At 39.2% G+C, this 18,933-nt stretch overlaps 1 protein-coding gene across 1 annotated transcript; it reads right to left on the bottom strand.

Annotated features, from left to right (window-relative positions):
* Positions 1-953: 953 nt before the first annotated feature.
* LOC103095684 (membrane-spanning 4-domains subfamily A member 4A-like) lies at positions 954-17,162 on the bottom strand. The gene is made up of 7 exons (XM_007497566.3): positions 16,968-17,162; positions 14,158-14,329; positions 13,574-13,702; positions 10,211-10,267; positions 9,155-9,313; positions 7,697-7,798; positions 954-6,773 (listed from the first exon to the last, which is right to left on the bottom strand). Exons 2-7 carry the CDS (start codon positions 14,311-14,313, stop codon positions 6,723-6,725), a joined length of 654 nt encoding a protein of 217 aa, XP_007497628.2. The 5' UTR covers positions 14,314-14,329; positions 16,968-17,162; the 3' UTR covers positions 954-6,722.
* Positions 17,163-18,933: the final 1,771 nt, after the last annotated feature.

Here is an 18,933-nt window from a genome sequence, read left to right on the forward strand (position 1 = left end):
GGAGATCATTTACCCAACAAATTATTAGAGACTTAGAAAACTGCCGATGTTTTTATTTTGTCTTCCAAGGATTCTTCAAGATGGCAATGATTATATTGTATTAAAGGACAGGATGTGAGGAGCAACTAAGTGCCTCAGTGGATTGAGAGCCAGAAATAGGTATAGGAGGTTCTAGGTTCAAATTTGCACTCAGATACTTCCAGCTATGTCACCCTGGGCAAGTAATTTATGACCCATTGCCTAGTCATTGTATTTCTTCTGCTTTGAAAACAATACATAGTATTGATTTGAAGGTGGGAGGTAAGGTTTTATATTAAAAAACAGAATGTCCAAAGCTAGAAGCAATTCTAATATAAATGAGGTTGCTTTAAAAAAAAAAGAACTAGATAACATAATTCCTAACCAATAGTGAATGGCAAAGGGTCAACCTGTTTGGTATTCCAGAAACAACAAAGGCAGTGAAACTGGAAGTTTGAATACTCAGAGGATAATAAAGCATAAGGAAATGGAAAAGGTAGGATGTGGCCAACCTGTGAAGGACTTTATTTAACTCCCTTATCAATGTCTTTATACTTGATCCTTCACATACAGGAAATCCCTGGAGTTTATTGAGTTGGGAGCACATTTGTGCTCTAGTAAGATCACTGTAGCAACTGAGTGGAGGACAGATTGAAGTGAGGCTGTGCTGAAGGAGTCTGACCAACAAGAGGTTTTTTTTGTTTTTATTTCAGCAATCAAGAAGAAAGATGGCAAGTTCCCAAAGTAGGGTCATGGTTGTGTGAGTGGAGAGAAGAGAACATGAAAAAATGATGCTGTGATGTTAGAAGCAAGATTTGATGACAGATTTGGATATGTTGGGTGAATGACAATGAGAAGTCAGGAAAGACGTTGTAACAGTTAAAATTTAGGGGAAGCTGAGGCAGGTAGAAATGAGTTTCTCTCTGCAAGGAGTATTATATTTTTATGAGGTTTATTAAAGTTTAAGGATTAAAGAAAATACAGGGTAAGAAAACATGTGTCTAGGCCACAGAGAGACCTAGAAACAACCTCACCTACATTATGATAAAAGCCACCTCTGCACCAAAATGGAAGTCCAAAAGACCCCTCAGTAGGTAGAGAACTCCTTTAAATAATCATTTGTGTTCTTGCCCAGGTGAGAATTCAGTGTGATTACAAAGTATTCTGGGGAAGTGGATCAAAGGATTCTGGGGATTGGAGTCCTGGATTCGAGTCTATTTTTACATCCCCCACCCCATTTGATCGTTATTGGGGAGAGAAGTTTCCCCAGAAAGGATCATGAAAACATAATCAACTTAAATATTACAGTAATTTGAGAATAAGAGAAAAAAAAACAATAATTGTTGGACACATTGACAAAAGGCCAGTTAGGGGGCAGTCCTCTTTGGCATGAAAGTATACATACAAATAAATGTTCAATCAACTACATCCAAAGTTCATTCTTGATCTCTTTCTTTGTGAAGCTTGTGATCTGGAGGCATCTTCATGGTGTCTTCTCCAACAGTTCAGTTTCTGGATTCAAGGAAGTATCATCTTTCTTTACCTAAAATTCTTCTCAAAAAGAATTTAAACTTTGCAATTTAAATAATAATATTTTTTTTTACATTCCCCTATTAAGAGGGTGATTGACAAATACAGGATCACTTAGGGATGCATGGCTGAAGTATGAGGTATATAAATCAATTGGTAAGAGAAATTTAAAAGATATCAGAAAAATCCAAAAGAAGATAAAAATTTCTGGATGAAAATATAGACTATCAAAATCTTATATGTAAAAATTCCAAGTAAAAAGAAAAAATCAGGGCCCAATCAAAATGATCTAAGAAATGATGCATTTACCCAGTCAGTAGCCAGGACTACAGAAAGGTACCACACTATTAAAGACAGAAAAGGAAGGGACCAGATTATAGGGTTTCAGGGATACTTGTCTGTGAGTATTTTCAGAGGGAGTTTGGACACAAGGAAGACCTACATCTTAACACAAGTCAAGTGTCCCAACCCCAAGTCTCACACCAGGTTCAAAACCTTTGTATTGGCCTAGAAGTGCATCAATCCATCCTGGATTGGCTTTTCTTTGGCTCTGTGAAATGGCTCTTGTGTGTATATCTTGTCCTGAAATCAGAAAGAATCATTAAGCAAAGTCCTATAATTTTTTAAATAATTAGTGGCATCATTTTTATAGTCACAAGCTTTTTGGGGTATGCATTGGCAAATGTATTTTAAACTTATAGTACAGAAAAATCAAAAAGTTAAAGAAAATCTTAATGCTGGTGACATGTGCTTCAAATATAAAAAGGAGAGAAAAAAAACCAAAGAGTATATTGCACATGCAAGAAAAATATAACAATAAAAGTCTTTAAGAAATTCAAAAATATAGCTTAAAATCATTGACACTCTGTGTCAGCTAAGAAAATATAGAATGCAAGGCTTTCTCACCAAAAATGAGATCCATTTCCTCTTCATCTGGCCATGATCCACTGTAGCAAATGAGTTGAACAAGGTAACAATTTTTCATTTTTTTTAAATACAGTAGTACAAATATGTAGATATAAACATCCCCAAAATTCTCAATAGCCCAATTAATTACAATAGCAAACAAACACACTATCATATTTCACATAAGTTGCTGTATGGCATTTTTTAAAAAACCTATGTATGGATGGATATTTGTCACAATTTTTTTACAAATATAGCAATCTTTCAACCTTGGTAATTTAAACATATTTTTAAACAAAGTAAAACTCATCTTGGATTAAGAACATAATCAAGAAATCTATATATCATTCTGGTGGAAGTTAAGTAGTGAGCTGAAGAGTATAAATAAAGGGGTGCTCCTTTTTTGGAGGCTTTTAGGGGTACCAATGCCCTGAGATTAACTGCCCAACTTCCATTCACATGTGGGAAGTTTGGGGTTTATAATTGTATTTCACTTCAGCTCCTAGAATGGGCCTTACCTCATGGTAGGGGCAGGCAAAAATGACTAGAGATTGTTAAAAAAAAATTCCAAAAATCATATTTAAAAAACACTTAAAATCATTTGAGATATTTAGCACATTAAATTTTCCAAAGGTTGTTATAGCAATTGTAACCAGTACTGAAGAAGTCCATCTATCCTCTATGTGACAATTTACAAAGGCAAAAATAGAAAGGTTGTTTTTTCATATACTGGCTTATTCAATAATGTTTGTTAAGCACAGTTATAGGGGAAAAAAACAGAATTTAACAGTAGTTAACCCAGCATATTAAAATGAACAGTATGACAGAATAATATTGAATCCAGTGATATATGAATTTTAAATCACAAAGTTAAATCTTAAACAAAACAGTCAGGAAAATGCAATAGAAATACAGAGATTTTTTTAAAAAACCATTGGAGTCTGAAATGCCTTAATATTATATAACCTCCAGTCTTTAAAGTTCCTTGGGTCTATTTTTTTTTAAATAATTATCCATTTAAATGTCTATTGTGAGAGGGCAGAGTGGTAAGGGCTAGGCAATGGGGGTTAAGGGACCCATCCAGGGCCCCACAGCTGGGAAGTATCTGAGGCCAGATTTTAACCCAGGACCGCGTGTCTTTAGGCCTGGCTCTTAGTGCGCTGAGAGGCAGAGTTTTTCCCCTAACATTAGCTAAAAGGAACGCAGGTGAAGTCAATAAAAGGATCAATGGAATTAAAAGACATCCTTGTAAAATAGCCATTGCTTTTAAGTTCCTGCTTAAAAAAGTCTGTTTCTTCTCTCTCCCCTCCTACTCTCCTATCCACCCACGTGGTCAATACCCCTGTTACCAGCTGGTAGAAATGAGTCCTGTGCGACCTGCTCCAAGGATCTGGGTAATGAGCCAGATGGGGTCTCACTTGTGGGTCTGGGGCACAGAAACAGGCAGGCAGGGCCGGGAGATTGGGCACTAGGCGAGAGGCCAGGAGCAGGAAGCAAGAGCCAGAACAGGCTGCCGGGGTGAGCAGGGCCGGGACCAGTGAGGACAGAGAGAGATCAGGATCGGGGGCTGCAGGCAGGAGCAGATCAAGATGGTTTTCTAAAAAAGAATCTTAGAGAAATGTGGCTTTAAAAAATCATTATCTAGGCTAAAAAATTTGAGAAGTACTCATCCAATCTAGTGGTCACCAAAAACTGTAACAGTTAAAATTTAGGGGAAGCTGAGGCAGGTAGAAATGAGTTTCTCTCTGCAAGGGGTATTATATTTTTTATGAGGTTTATTAAAGATTAAGGATTAAAGAAAATACAAGGTAAGAAAACACGTGTCTAGGCCACAGAGAGGCCTAGACACAATCTGACCTACATTATGAAAAAAGCCACCCCCTGCTCCAAAACGGAAGTCCAAAAGACCCCTCAGTAGGCAGAGAACTCCTTTAAATAATCATTTGTGTTCTTGCCCAGGCGAGAATTCAGTGTGATTACAAAGCATTCTGGGGAAGTGGAGCAAAGGATTCTGGGGATTGGAGTCCTGGAGTCCAAGTCTATTTTTACAACATGAAGATTGAGATCCTGGGAGCCTAGAAGGAAAATGATATTCTCAACAGTAATCAGGAAGTTGAGAGAAGGAAGGAGGTTAGACAGTAAAGGTTTATAAAAATTTAAGAGGTTAGTAAAACAATTTGCTCTATTTAAATCAAAGTTTCTTCGGGAAAGAGTACAGTTTATTTTGAAAGAGATAACCAAAACCCATGTGGTGAGTTTTCTTTAGCTTATGTAACAAACAATGTTTTCAAAACTGGAGTGGGGGCTCCAAGACGAGACATTAGTTAATATTAGAAATGATGCACTTTAATTAACTGCAGAGGAAATATCAGAATATACTTTATTTCCTAGAGCTTAGGATGAAATGAGGTTCATTTAAACCATTTCCCCCCTTCTACATAAGGAAAGTGGATCCTAGATATGTCAACTGACTTGTCCATGTTCTCTCACAACTCTTAAAGGTCAGCGGCTTTGTTCACTTCCACATCCCAAGAAGAAAACTTGAGAACGCCAAGGCCAGGACTCTTCTCAGTAAGCCACATTATAGCCTTTAAACCCTAAAGGAGTCAGAAAAGCTTTAACTAGAGGATTGCTCTGGATTCAGGAAAAACTGACTTAAACTAGGCCTCAGACACTTGCTTTCTAGCCATGTGACTCTGGGCAAGTCACTGAAGCAGATTCTCATCACAACCCAGAGTTCCTGTGAGGATAAAGTGACAAATCGCCTCAAAAAAGTATGTAAATGCCAGACATTATTGTTACTGTAGTCACAGTCATTGCTATTGACATAATAGCTACTAAATCCTTCTTAAGGTCCTATTTGAATTGGAACTTCAGCTTCCAGCTAGAGCAAGGGAAACCCCACAGTATTTGGGTCCTAATTTCCTTCAACTGTCTCCAAAAATTTATACAAGCCAAAGTCCAGAATATCTAAAACTAGACTGTGATAAGAGGGAAATTTAGAAAAATAATAAAGACGAGAAATAAAAATGCCTGACATGACGGTTAGCTAGTTAGCATTTATATCACTCTTTAAGGTGTGCAAAACACTTTTCAAACATTACGTCCTCCTTGCCAAGAAGAAATAAAACTCCGGGAGGCAGGGCTATTATTGGCTTCATTTTACAGATGAGAAAACTGAGACTGAGATGAAGTTCAGTGAGGTGACCAGGGTCACACAGCTAGGAAGGGCCCTGGGGCAGATGTACAATCAGTTTTCCTTACTCTGAGTACACAACTATATGTCACCACCACACTGACACTTAGTCGGCATTCCTAGGTTGACAAAGTACTTGGAATATGCTCTGCCATAGAATGCTCATAACACTCCTGTGAGATCACTAGTATAGACATGGCTAATCCTATTTTACAGGAAAGGAAACTGAGGTTCAGAAAACTTAGGCTATGGGCACATAGATATGAAACAGCAAAGGCAGGATCTTCAGCCACAGCTCTTCTCAGTCCCAGTCGAAAAGTCCAAAGGAGGAAGTTCTGAAAGGTGACTTTGGTGGTAGGAAAGGGATCAGTTATGAGGGAATTTGTGATTGTGTGAGCAACTCTGGGGTCAGAAAAGGATGAAGAAACTTTGAGATCAGCCTAAGTTCCTCTACAAATGCCTCAATGACAGGGAGGCAGTGTTGAGAGGAGGTATTCACAGCAACCGTCAGGATGCTTGAGGAGCAAACAGAGAGGGCAAAGAACAAAGATGATGGAGTCCAGGCCACTGGAGGTGGAAACATCCAATTTCACAGGTAGGAGCAGCAGAAAATTCCATAGGTGGGAATCTTGATTCATGGAGAACAGAAGAGAAGTAGTTTGGTACTCCCATTCCCGTCTCTTTTCCTTCTCTCCTCTTGTCTTGTAATGACCCTATTTCCCAGCATCCATAGGGAGTCTTGGGCAGATTAGTCTTCCTGTGCACCGAAAGGAAAAAGATTTCCTGATATGTTTGCTGATAGTTTGTGAGCAGATCCTAAGATAGTCAGAGAAGAGGGGGCAAAATGGGGAAGTAGATGTGATCAGTGCATGATTAAGAATGAAAAGGACTATTAACAAAGAATTTCAGGAAAACAGAGACAACTTGCTCTGAGTTTCATTGAAAAACAGCCAGTAATGGAAGGAGCTTTCTCTGAGGAACAGGGAAGCATGTGTGATATGAGACTGTCAGGATGACTTCCAGGTAATGCGGTGGTGTCAGCAGCTCTCCTTTGAAGTAGTTTCTCTCCTCTTTATGCCTCAGTAACTGGTACTTGGGGTGGAGAAGGCATGAAGATGGTAACCTATAAGACAAACAGGAACCTCATGCATGAGTCACCCAAAGATGAGAGGCAAAGCAATTATTAGGACAGAAAATCACTATACATCACCTTTATGCTGAGTGAATTGTGATGGACCTGGCTGTATAATTATTCTGCCTCTTTACTTTCAGCACTGCTCTCCTCTCTTTCCACCTCTTTCTGACTTAGGGCATCCTTTCCCTCATGTCCTCCCACTTTGGCTGCAAGGTCACTCTTACATGGACTGCTCTCTCTAATTGCCTTCTTTATTCAGGCTAAATTCAAAGGTATGACACTAACCCCAAAAAGATAGCCAAACCAATTAATAAGATGAAAAGCTGTGCTCTCAGCCTAGGTGAAGCATATCTTGGCATTCCCTAAAAGGTCCCCCTCTAGTCCTTTTCAGCAGGTTGTCAATGGATTTGCCTCACACCCTTTCCAGGTAAATACAGTGTCCCAGAAAGAGACTCTCTACCTTGTGACATCATCAAATGGATGAAAGTACTCCTTTGGTTTCTCAATTACTATGGCTTCTCTTTGGAGGCCAGATAGGAAACCAAAATATCCCTCCCCTCTTCTGATCCTGAGTGGGGTACAGTATCTGCCTAGATGAGGAGTGAACAGTGAATTCTTGATCTAGTAGAGGTGGTGAGGAAGAAAGAATGAACAGATTTGCACAGAGTTGTGCCTCTGAGTGCCCGGGGAATCTTGACCTCCTCACTGGTAGCCCCAGAGGAAGGTTGGTCTCTGACACTGGATATGATGCTTAGGAACATGGAGGCAGAAGCCCAAAATTTCTTAGTCATTCTCTCTGAAGAAAAGTTTTCCTCTTATTAGTCCTTGAGAGGACTCACTTGCTGATCCCCCTAGAGAAGTCCTGTGGCACAGTAAAGTAAAGGAGTCACCATAAAACATCAGCTACTCACCCCACTCTGACTACAACAAGTTGCTTTACAGCCAAAGCTTGAGCCTGCGATGGAGAAGGCAAATTCCAATATGGCGAGGAATAGTAGAATCACATTGATTCCCTGAAAGAGGGCACAGAGAATGGTGAGGGAAGGACACAAGGCCCCACTTCTAGCCACTAAGGAAGAAAAAATATATGTATAGGGAAGATTATAGGGTGTTGTCATCTGGAGACAAAATTTAAACATATATCAAGTTCGTTTCCAACTTTAAAGTGTAATTTGAATGTTAATTATTATTATTACTTTGATCAATAATAATATCACATTTAAATACATGAAGGTCCATACAACATGTCCCAGATAATAATCCCATGTGAGGCATCATGAAAGGATGACTGTTTCTACTTTTCAGTTAGCAAACTAAGTCTCAGAAATGCAAACTGGTCTGCCTTTGACTACACGCATTTCCTTCTTTTTTGCTCTAGCTCATATACCAACTAGGCTGGCATCCATCGAGATACATCCCGGATGCTCAGCACAATTCTGTTTGATAAAGAAAAAATCTAAACCCTCTAGAGGGTTCTGTCCAGAGTTTAATTACTGTTTCCATTTCACATACAGATTTGATAACTCTGGGTATTCATTAGTTAGTTTCCTGTATCCCCCCATCCCACAATGCTCCCTGCAGTCTACACTAAGAATCCCAATCCTAGGAATGCATTTATAACTTCATAATCTTAAACATTTCCTAGAGAAACGCTTCTTAGTTCAATTTGTTCCTAATTTCATTTATTGCCTTGAATATCTAAGTGACCCTTTCATAATCTTTACCTCCCAATCTTGGCCTGCTCTCTCTTTTTCTAATTGGCTTTGCCCACATCAACTAAAGACCAGGAAGAGGCTCATGTTGATCTGCTGGTTATTTTCCTCCTTCAAAGCTCTTCTCAGCTGGAATTCTATCCTTAAAGACTCCCTTATCTCACCCCCCTCCATCCATCAAAAATGAGATCTCTTCCCTCAAACATTTTATAAAGCTTTTTTCACAAATATCTTTTTCCATCCTTGTCCTTCCCCAAAGAACAAATGAGACAGAGAGTTCCTTGAAAGCAAGAACTCTGGCATTTCAAAACTTATCTCTGAATCACCTCTGCAGAGCATATTGCCACAAAACAGTGATAAGTGAATATACTCAGATACTCTTTGGTTGACTTGAATTGAATGGGAATGAACAGGACTGAATGAAAATGTTAATTTCCTCCCATGCTTTGGAATTCTAAGCATTTGCATTTCTGACCCAGATCATAGGAAGATCCAGAAATATGAAGGAATTTCCTCTTGTTTCCCAACTCAAGCTAATTGCCCTTCCTCAAATGTTCAGACCTCCTCAGGACCCTTGGGTGTCTCTGCTCTGGCCTGTACAGATTGGCCATTTCAAACATCCACAGTCATAAGGGGCCACCTCTTGGAAGTACTCACCAGCAACACAGCCAAACCGCAAGCACAGGTTTCATAGGAACTTTCATGGGTACAATAATAATAGGATGAATCAGCCATTGACAATTTGTTTGATAAAAAGATGATTCCCAGCCCTGCTGCCACTGCACTGACAGTGTTCATTGCTAGGCTACTTTGGACCTGAAAACAAGGAAGAATTCATTAACCAATCAAGGCATTAACCCATGGGGTTACTACTATGTGTCCAGTCATGTTAGACCCATTTGTGTATCCAACAAGAGAAAGATACACCTATAGAACAACTGTATGATTATCAATAATATGGAAATGGGTCTTGATCAATGATACAAGTAAAACTGAGTGGAATTGTGGGTTCACTAAGGGGGGTGGGGAGGGAGAATGGGAGGGTCAAAAAGGAAGGAAAGAAAAGAACATGAATCATGTAACCATGGGAAAATATTCTAATATAATTAAGTAAAATTTTTTCAATTAAAATAAGAACAACTGCTATGTGCTAGATATCATGTAAGCCTCTCTAGATACAAAGAACAATTGCAAAATTGATTAATTCCTGAGTCCTTTATATTCTAGTAATTGCAGCATCTGTTTGGGGATCCTTGATTTTCTTTTAGATAATTGAGTACATCCAGGAGCTGAAAAGTCAGAACTCTTATTATTTCTCCTGATAGGGCTACTAGCTTTACTAGGCAGCAATTGGAACAATGATGCCGCAGTCAATAGTGACCCATACCCTCTGTGACCCGAGGTTGCTAGCTCAGCCATATGGCATTGGTCAGTCCAACACTCTATAGCACAGCTTGGGGATATGAGGCTCTCTCTTAAGGAACCTTCCATTTTTCCCTTCCCCTTTATAATATTTATTGGGAATGGAAAATCCTCCAGCAGCTCGGGCAGGTGCCCACACATGGGGCAGAGCTGGTTTCGGGCAGTGGAGGCTCTCATCCAGATAATGAAGTTCCATCACTCTCCAGACTCCAGAGGCACATTCCAGAGGAAATAAAAGAGATAAGAAGTTTCTTCTTCATGAGATATGAAGAAAGAAAGAATATCACCCACCAGAGAATTTGTGGTTTTATTCTCTGCAGCAATGGAGAGGGAGCCAGAGACAAGGAACTGTGGACAGAAAACATAATATATCAGTGACTTAAAACCTTTTTTCTGTGCCTATTGGGCTCACCCTTGCCCAGCCACTCACTACCTGCCTCTCCCATCCTTCAGAACTTGTCTCTGAAGGCTCCATCAGAACCTCTGGATGCTTCCTAAATATTAAGACAAGGAGTAATACTCAAGCCTGACTTCTTTCAATAGGAGAATTTGATTTCCAGTAACCATGTCAAAAAAGAAAACAGACTAATGATCTATTGCTTCTCCTTAATGAAAAGTTTGAGAAGAAATGAGGCATTTCCATGTGTAGGAATCCATCAATGTTTATATTATATACAAAAACATATTATAAGTCTGTGTATATGTGCATGTATTTGCTTCTCTGTGTATTTTCTTCATGGGGCTCCACGTGTACAATGAGATTCTGAAATCATTGAAGTGAGGGAAAACTGATCCCTGTAACATATATTCTAAAATGACTTGTCCAATAGTATGGCACTGCTTGAGAGCATGGTATTGTGGTGCATTATGGCTCATAAATTCCTTTACATATAGCTGTTTTCTATATAGCTGATACATACAGCTGATGAGAACCTGATTTGGGAAATGTTGGAAGACTCTGAGAGCTTTACCTGGAAGAAGAGTGGATTTTTAGAATCTTTAATCGGATCGTCAAGTCACTAATTGCTAAGAAACTCTAATTGGAGGCATCAGAATCTATAGGAGAGAGGAGATGAGAAGAAAGATCTGGACAGAGCTGTGCGTAAAGGAAGAGAGAGGATGGAAGAAAAAGCAGACAGAGAAGCTGCCTAAAAAGGGATTCTGACTGTGAAAACTGTTCACAATTACATAAAAAAGTGTAGAGATGGTTTTTTGTTTGATGGCATCAACTGTGAATCTCACAGCTTTTCAGTTCTCCTTGGTTCCAAAACCATTTCCATCCTTTGATTGGAGAGGGTGGACATGAGAACTCCTCCAACATCATCCTCTCCTACTTAGCTATAGCTCTTCATCAAGATCCCATAATGAGCATCTTTTCCCCACATTCCCAATTTTCATCTTCATTTTATGTGTTACCTTCCCTGTTAGACTACAAACTCTTTGAGTGCAGGAACTGTCTTCTGCCTCTTTTTGTATCTCTAGCATTACACAAAATAACTGGCACATGAAAGTCCATTAAGAAAGATCTGCTGATTGATTGACAGAAGATAAAAAGCAATGCTTCAGATGGAGTCTGAAGGCATAAATATTCTACAGACACTCACTGAAAGAGACATTGCTTTGGGGAAAGATCATTGGAGAAAGCACAATTCTCTCTGCTTTGAAGCCTATTGTCATCTTTTGATGTCTACCTCCTGCTTGAAGGAAACCTCATAAGATTGCCTGGGTTCCAAGAGAGTTCCGTAGATCTCAACAGAGAAAGAAAAAGAGCAGAAAAGATGCAATTTCCACCTGCATTTCCATGAGCTAGATCGATAAAGTTTTGTTTTATTTTTAAGAAAAAATTTCTTAGTCTCCTAATCAGGGCAGCCATAGGAGAAAGAGCTCAAAATCACTTCCATGGTGCAAAATGGGAGAATAGGCTTCTATAGCCAAAGAGCTGCAAAGATGACAAGTAGAGGTGATGGCAGAGTTCTTTCGCCCAACAGGTGATGCATGCTACAGACTGTTTCTTGAAGAGAATAAAAATACCATCAGCAATAATATAGAGTTGAATTGTCCCACATGTGGCTTCCTGCGAGGTTTCCATAAGGGTATGCTCACTCTCGCCAATGAATAGTGGCACAAGTTTATGGCTGGACTGTTACATTTTGATGATTTCATCTCCTGAGTAAATGCTATGATTGTTCCTGGTCTTACTCTGAATTTTTTTAATGTAGGATTATTGCTTTTGTTTTCTTATTTGATCAATGTTTCCCCCATAGGAACCAATAGTGAGTTATTTTTGCAGAATCAGGGAGGACCTTAATTAGGGCTCGAGAGATCCAGTTCCAGATCATGAGGGCGAATCCACCCTTGGAAAGTGGGTTATGCCGAGGACTCTGCATGACTTTTTGATAACCACATGGATATTCCTCTGGGAAACCCTGGCTATACAACATAGTAGTAGGTTTGGTTTGTGAACCAGCTCAGAGGGACAAGAATGGACATTCTCTCAATCAGGAGATGAAAAAGTTTTTTTTTTTAATAAAAGGATTTCAAAGTATGTATCATTGTTTTAAAAACTCACCATCTATCTTAGAATCAATACTAAGTGTTGGTTACAAGGCAGAAGAGCCATAAAGCCTAGGCAATGGGGATTAAGTGACTTGTCCAGGGTCACACAGCTAGAAAGTGTCTGAGGCCAGATTTGAACATAGGACCTCTCGTCTCTAGGCCTAGCTCTCAATGCACTGAGCCACCCAGGTGACCCCTTCTCTATCATTTTTGAAGGGATATGCATTGCTAATGAGCTGCTCTATTGACTATCTCAATTATTTTAAATTCAGTCACCAGCAATAACTGAATTTCAGCTTCCTCTGTTACAAAATAGAAATGATAATACAAGTACTATCTGACTTAGAGGGTCTTAGATGATTTTAAAATCTGTAATACTGCAAGCCATCAAAATCGTTAATCCATATATAATGAAAGCTTATTTCTTTCCAAATATTCATATACTGACATGGCAGATAGAATTGGCTTTGTTCTAGAAAAATGAAGGTATGGATTCTACCTCAGCACTCAGTAGCTCTGGGCCCTTCAGTAAGTCACGTTGTGGGTTTGAGCTCAAAAAGTGAGATGAGATGAACAATAATATGTCTCATCCCTGCCTTTCTAATTGTATTCAACTTTGAATTGTTGATCAAAGAAAACCTAGGCTAGCCTTGTCACATGCTTGGATACTATCTATCTATTTGTATATCTATTTATCTGTCGATCTATCTATCCTTCCATCCATCCATTCATCCATCCATCCAACCATCCATTCATCCACCTATCTATCTGTCTATCCATCCATCCATTTATCTATCTATTCATCTATCTATCCATCTAATTATCTATTATGCTGAAAACTATATATAGTAATATATATTTTAATATGCATAATATATTGTATTATCATGTATATCATATATTTCCACATTTATATGTTACATATACTATACAATATATGCTGCAAAAGCAACCCTTTCCCACCTACACTCTGGGAAATTACAAATGAGAAACCCTGGGCATGAAGGACATGTTGTAGACATCTAGATTCCCTCCTGTCTCCAAGGAATGAAGGGGAAAATTCCACATTTAAAAATTAGTTTCACAACTTGTACTCACAAATGCTGTTCCCCAGAATATGTAGCCAGTGCTAAGAATAAAATTTGTATATATGTAACTTCTTGAAGGAACCAAAATGATAATCATTCCCAAGGCAAAGTTCATCAGGGCGATCATGATCTGGACAGTCTAGAAGGGAAAGAAATATTCATGAGCATAGAGAAGATTTATTTACTTCTCTCTAGAAATGGAGTCAAAGATTCATCTGCCTTTCCCAAATGCTTTTCCTTACATACTTTCTGAGTATAAGCAAGGGTTCATACTAACTGACATGTTGCCATTCAGTCATTTTTCAGCTCATGATGGACTCTGATTCCATTTGGGGTTTTCTTGGCAAAAGTTGTAGAGTGATTTATTATTTCCTTCTCCAACCCATTTTATAAATGAGGAAATTGAGGTAAGGTAAGGTAATAATTTGACAAAATTAAGTATTTACTCTTTGCCAGGCACTGATATAAGCTCTGTAGATACAAAGACAAAAGCAAAACCAATTTCTTCTCACTCCCAAACCTACAATGTTGTAAGTTTCCCCCAACCAGAAACAGATGAATCAGCTCTCCCAGCAATGGGGGACTCCAACTCACCCCCAGCACCTTGGGCTCCCCTTTCAGGAAGTTCTGCAGGTATGCTTTCGATTTATAAAATGGTACAGGTGTTCCTATTGGACCTTGTGGGAAGGAAATGGTACCCATCTGGGGAAAGGATGACAATGTTCCCTTTGTTGTTGCCTGCGACTCCATGAAGCCACTTGTGGTGCTATAAAAAGAGAAAAGAAGTCACATGAAACTTGGGCTCAGAGTGTCCTCCCAATTGGAGAACAAAAAAGATGGTGGAAAGGTAGCCAAAAAAAACCCCTAAAATCTTAGAGTACAATAATAGCTGTATGAGGTGTGGAATGATGGAGCTGATAGTTGTGCAGCCTTCTTCCCTGACCAGACCACAACTTGATTATTATATTCAATTTGAGGTTCCATAGTTTAGAAAGAAAATTCGCTGAATTGCAGAATATGCAGAGGTGGCAATCAAGATGGCAAAGAGAGCTGATGGAAAAGAAAACCTGGGAAATGCTAACCTCTAGAGAAGAAGATTTAGATGGTTGACAGAATAAAATGAGGTGCCCATTAAAATTCAAAGGCAAGGGGTCATACCCTTCATATTCCTGAAACCTTCAAAGTAGAACACACAATTTTAATATTTTTTCTGTTATGAGTATGGAGTAGTGTGGATCAAAATATTCTGTCCAGCCAAATTCTATAAGTTTCCAGAAGCACCTCTACAGGTAGGAGAGGTTCTGGTCTTAGAGTTGAGCATGAAGTTTGAGACTGATGGGTGCTATATGCTTGTCTGTCCCAAACCACAAAAGTGAAATATTCCCTTTGACTTATGCCCATGGTCCTCTAGAGACCTTGAAATCCATGCCCAAAGTCAAGGGAGGTGGGGGTGAAGGTGCCTGAATTGAGGCATGAATAGGTAAGGGAATCTTCATTTTATCCTTCTCTTTCTAGCTGTCCCAGATGTCTAGATTATGCCACATCCCATCTAAACATCTACAGAATACCAGGACTAGTTGTCAAGGACATCTTGCCACTTCAGACACCTTATGCATGCATTTCCCATCCCCCCACCCCAGTTATTATGCTATAGGAATAATAACCAAATAAGTGTTACCATTGTTTCTGAAAAGGACTCAACAACTCCCAATGAACCTACAGCTATATAGGGAGGCATCCTCCATGACTGCCAAGATCAAAGCACTATTCTCTTGCTACCGTTTACTTCTATATCTTCTATCAACTAGAAAATTGGAGTTCTCTCAATTATTTTTCTCCATGAAACATACCTAGAATAATTCTGTTAGGCATATACTGACCACTTAATAATTTTTGTTGCTTGATTGATCAATGATTGAGAAGGAACTGATTGAATTAGCCACATCAATGGTGTTATCAATCTCATGTAAAGGTGGCTAAAAAAAAGGTTACATGAATTAGACTATTCTGACCATGAAAAGGATCCAATCAATAATCTCACCTTTACCCTGTACCAGGGGCAGGCCAGGCACAGAGCTTCTTGTAGCTCAGCCCTATCTCCCCAAGGTTCAGGGTGGACAGACTTCTCCTAGGAACCTCCTCTTTCTGTTATGACTCTATGGAGTCCAGGGAGGAGGAAGATGGGGGAAATAAATAGGAAGAAATGGGCATGACCAGCTAGCCCATTCCACTATGATTCTTTAACTCTACAGAGGTTTTACTGAGGCCCTAGTATGAGCCCAGGCCTGGATTCCTCTGTGCCATAAGGAAAAGGGCAAGAGAATACAACCTCTCATCTTCCACAGAACGCCTCTGCCTGGAGAGAATGGGTACACTAAACGAGAGACGTTAAAAAGGAAGCAATCTTAGAGCTGTCTCTGTGAAGCTGTACTGGAAGGGGATGCTTTGGAAGGACAAAAGAAATAGAGATCACAGCAGAATGCCCCAAGTCACCAGGAAGTCAGGCAGGCGTCCAGTCAGGCTTAAAGCTTGAACTGGGCTTTGAAAACTATTTATAGCATCAGATGTGAAGAGTAGAAAGTAGAGAGATGAACATGAATTTCTGTGATCTCCAACGGCTAATGTCTCCTCTCCTCCATTCCTCACCCTCTCAGCGTTTAGAAAAGGCCTGCAGTCTACACAGCAGGAGTGGAACTAACAAGATTGCATGGCCTGAAAATTCATGCAAACAGGGTTTCTGGGTCTATTTCAGGAGCACCGCCCTCTAAGATACTTCTCACTTCCACACTAGATCCAATCTGCACAAGAAAACATGAAGATGATTATCACCAGAGGAAGGGAGGGATTTATCTATATCGTGAGCCATCTTTGTCACTATACTGGTACAAAACTTTTACTCTGATTTGAGAGGGCCTGGCAGCACTTGAGAGCCAGCCAATGAGGTCTGCACTAAGGAATGAAAGGCAGAAAGATCACCAAGGTGGGCAGCAATCCATTCCTCTTATTCACACTAAACAAGGTGAATCTGGAGGTTGTCCCTGAGCTACAAGAGTTTGGGAGTATCTAAGGATTGCCCAATGAAAGATATTCCCTTCAGAGGAGCCCAGCATACGCAAGGCCAGGAAAGAGCTTTTTGAAACTACAAGCCCCAGAGAGTCTCTGCTCAGAGCCAAAAGAATTTTTCTCTACATCCTCCTGAGACCAAATCTGTTCTGTCCTGTGAGTCTTGGGAAAGAACTGACTAAAAAGGCGCCTCTCTAAAGACTTTGATATTCCTTTGACAGCAGAATCTTTTTAAATTCCTCCTAACCACTGGGTTCTAGCCTGGGTTCTAGATTCCTTTCAATGTTCTTTTGCATTTAGCATCTCCTAAAACCTGGGTTGAGAACTCCCTAGGTACTTACCTGTCCTCTCCACCAGCTCTTCCAGGGTCTCCTGCCCTTCAAATCTTCCTCCTCACAATTTGCTGAGACAAAGGATGGAATTGCACTGAATTAGAGATTCTCCCCTGCAGTTCCAACTCGTCTTATCTTCTTGCTTCCTCCTAGCACTATGTCCTTCCCACTGGTGTTCTCTTACTTATGTGCAGATGTGCGGATGATGGCTACAGCAAGCAGAGTTTCCAAACATCATGAACCCTGACTTCCTCAAAAGAGGAAATGACTAATGATAAATTCATGCCATGGATTTGTTTTGTGTGTTTTGGGGGAACATGGACTAGAGCCGGAAAAAATAGGAAGGCATGGATGAGTTCCAATCTTCATTGGTGGAGATCATTTACCCAACAAATTATTAGAGACTTAGAAAACTGCCGATGTTTTTATTTTGTCTTCCAAGGATTCTTCAAGATGGCAATGATTATATTGTATTAAAGGATGTGAGGAGCAACTAAGTGCCTCAGTAAATTGAGAGCCAGAAATAGGTATAGTATTTTCTAGGTTCAAATCTGCACTCAGACACTTCCTAGCTATGTTGCCCTGGGCAAGTAATTTATGATGCACTGCCTAGTCTTTGCATTTCTTCTGCTTTGAAAACAATACACAGTATTGATTTGAAGGTGGAAGGTAAAGTTTTATATTAAAAAACAGAATGTCCAAAGCTAGAAGCAATTCTAATATAAATGAGGTTGCTTTAAAAAAAAAAGAACTAGATAACATAATTCCTAACCAATAGTGAATGGTTATATATATATATATATATATATATATATATATATATATATATTATAAATAGTGAAAGAGTCAACCATTTTGGTATTCCAGAAACAACAAAGGCAGTGAAACTGGAAGTTTGAATACTCAGAGGGTAATAAAGCATAAGGAAATGGAAAAGGTAGGATGTGGCCAACCTGTGAAGGACTTTATTTAACTCCCTTATCAATGTCTTTATACTTGATCCTTCACATACAGGAAATCCCTGGAATTTATTGAGTTGGGAGCACATTTGTGCTCTAGTAAGATCACTGTAGCAACTGAGTGGAGGACAGATTGAAGTGAGGCTGTGCTGAAGGAGTCTGACCAACCAATAGTTTTTTGTTTTGTTTTGTTTTTTTTATTTCAGCCATCAAGAGGAAAGATGGCAAGTTCCCAAAGTATGGTCATGGTTGTGTGAGTGGAGAGAAGAGAACATAAAAAAGAGATGCTGTGAAGTTAGAAACAAGATTTGACGACAGATTTGGATATGTTGGGTGAATGACAATGAAAATTCAGGAGACGTGAAGAATGAGATCCCGGGAGCCTAGAAGGAAAATGATATTCTCAACAGTAAACAGGAATTTGAGAGAAGGAGAGAGGCAAGACAGTGAAGGTGTAAAAAAATTTAAGAGGTTAGTAGAACATTGTGCTCTATTGATACATCCTTCAATATATCCTTTCCTTTCATCAACCCTTTAAAATGTTTTATTGATATTCCTTTTAATGTCTATCACCATGAATAGACCTTAGATCCTCATTCCTGTTAAACCTAATGTGTCTCAGGAATCCCTGATTTCCTCCAGGACTCTCCTCAATACCATCTTCTACATGAGGTCTTTCTTGTAAACCAATTGTTAGTATCCTCAACTAGGACCCTCATTGGCTGGGTTATTTTGTTTTGTATACATAATGTGTATGTATATACATATATAGTGTGCTATTGATATACATATAGATATAGATATAGATCAGACAGAGAGAAAAACAGAAACAGACCGATAGACAGATAGAGATGATATTTCCTCTTAAAATGGAAGCTCTGTCTCATTATCCAAAAGTTTCCAGTAATTTGAATTTTTACTATTTTTCCATTTTATACCAAATAAGGGGTATTATAGACACCATACTGATCATAAATAGGAAAGGAAATATTGCTTATGCCGTAAATGATGGCTTT

Source organism: Monodelphis domestica, chromosome 6 (assembly GCF_027887165.1).
Source record: "Monodelphis domestica isolate mMonDom1 chromosome 6, mMonDom1.pri, whole genome shotgun sequence".
Lineage (NCBI taxonomy): Eukaryota > Metazoa > Chordata > Mammalia > Didelphimorphia > Didelphidae > Monodelphis > Monodelphis domestica.

Bases quoted from the DNA above. Each gene is read 5' to 3' on its own strand.
- LOC103095684 (XM_007497566.3), bottom strand. From the start codon at position 14,313: ATGGAGTCGCAGGCAACAACAAAGGGAACATTGTCATCCTTTCCCCAG. The intron at 13,703-14,157 runs GTGAGTTGGAGT...TTTCCCTTCTAG, and splicing joins GGGAGCCCAAGGTGCTGGGG to ACTGTCCAGATCATGATCGC. The intron at 6,774-7,696 runs GTGAGTAGCTGA...TTTGTCTTATAG, and splicing joins CTTGTTGTAGTCAGAGTGGG to GTTACCATCTTCATGCCTTC.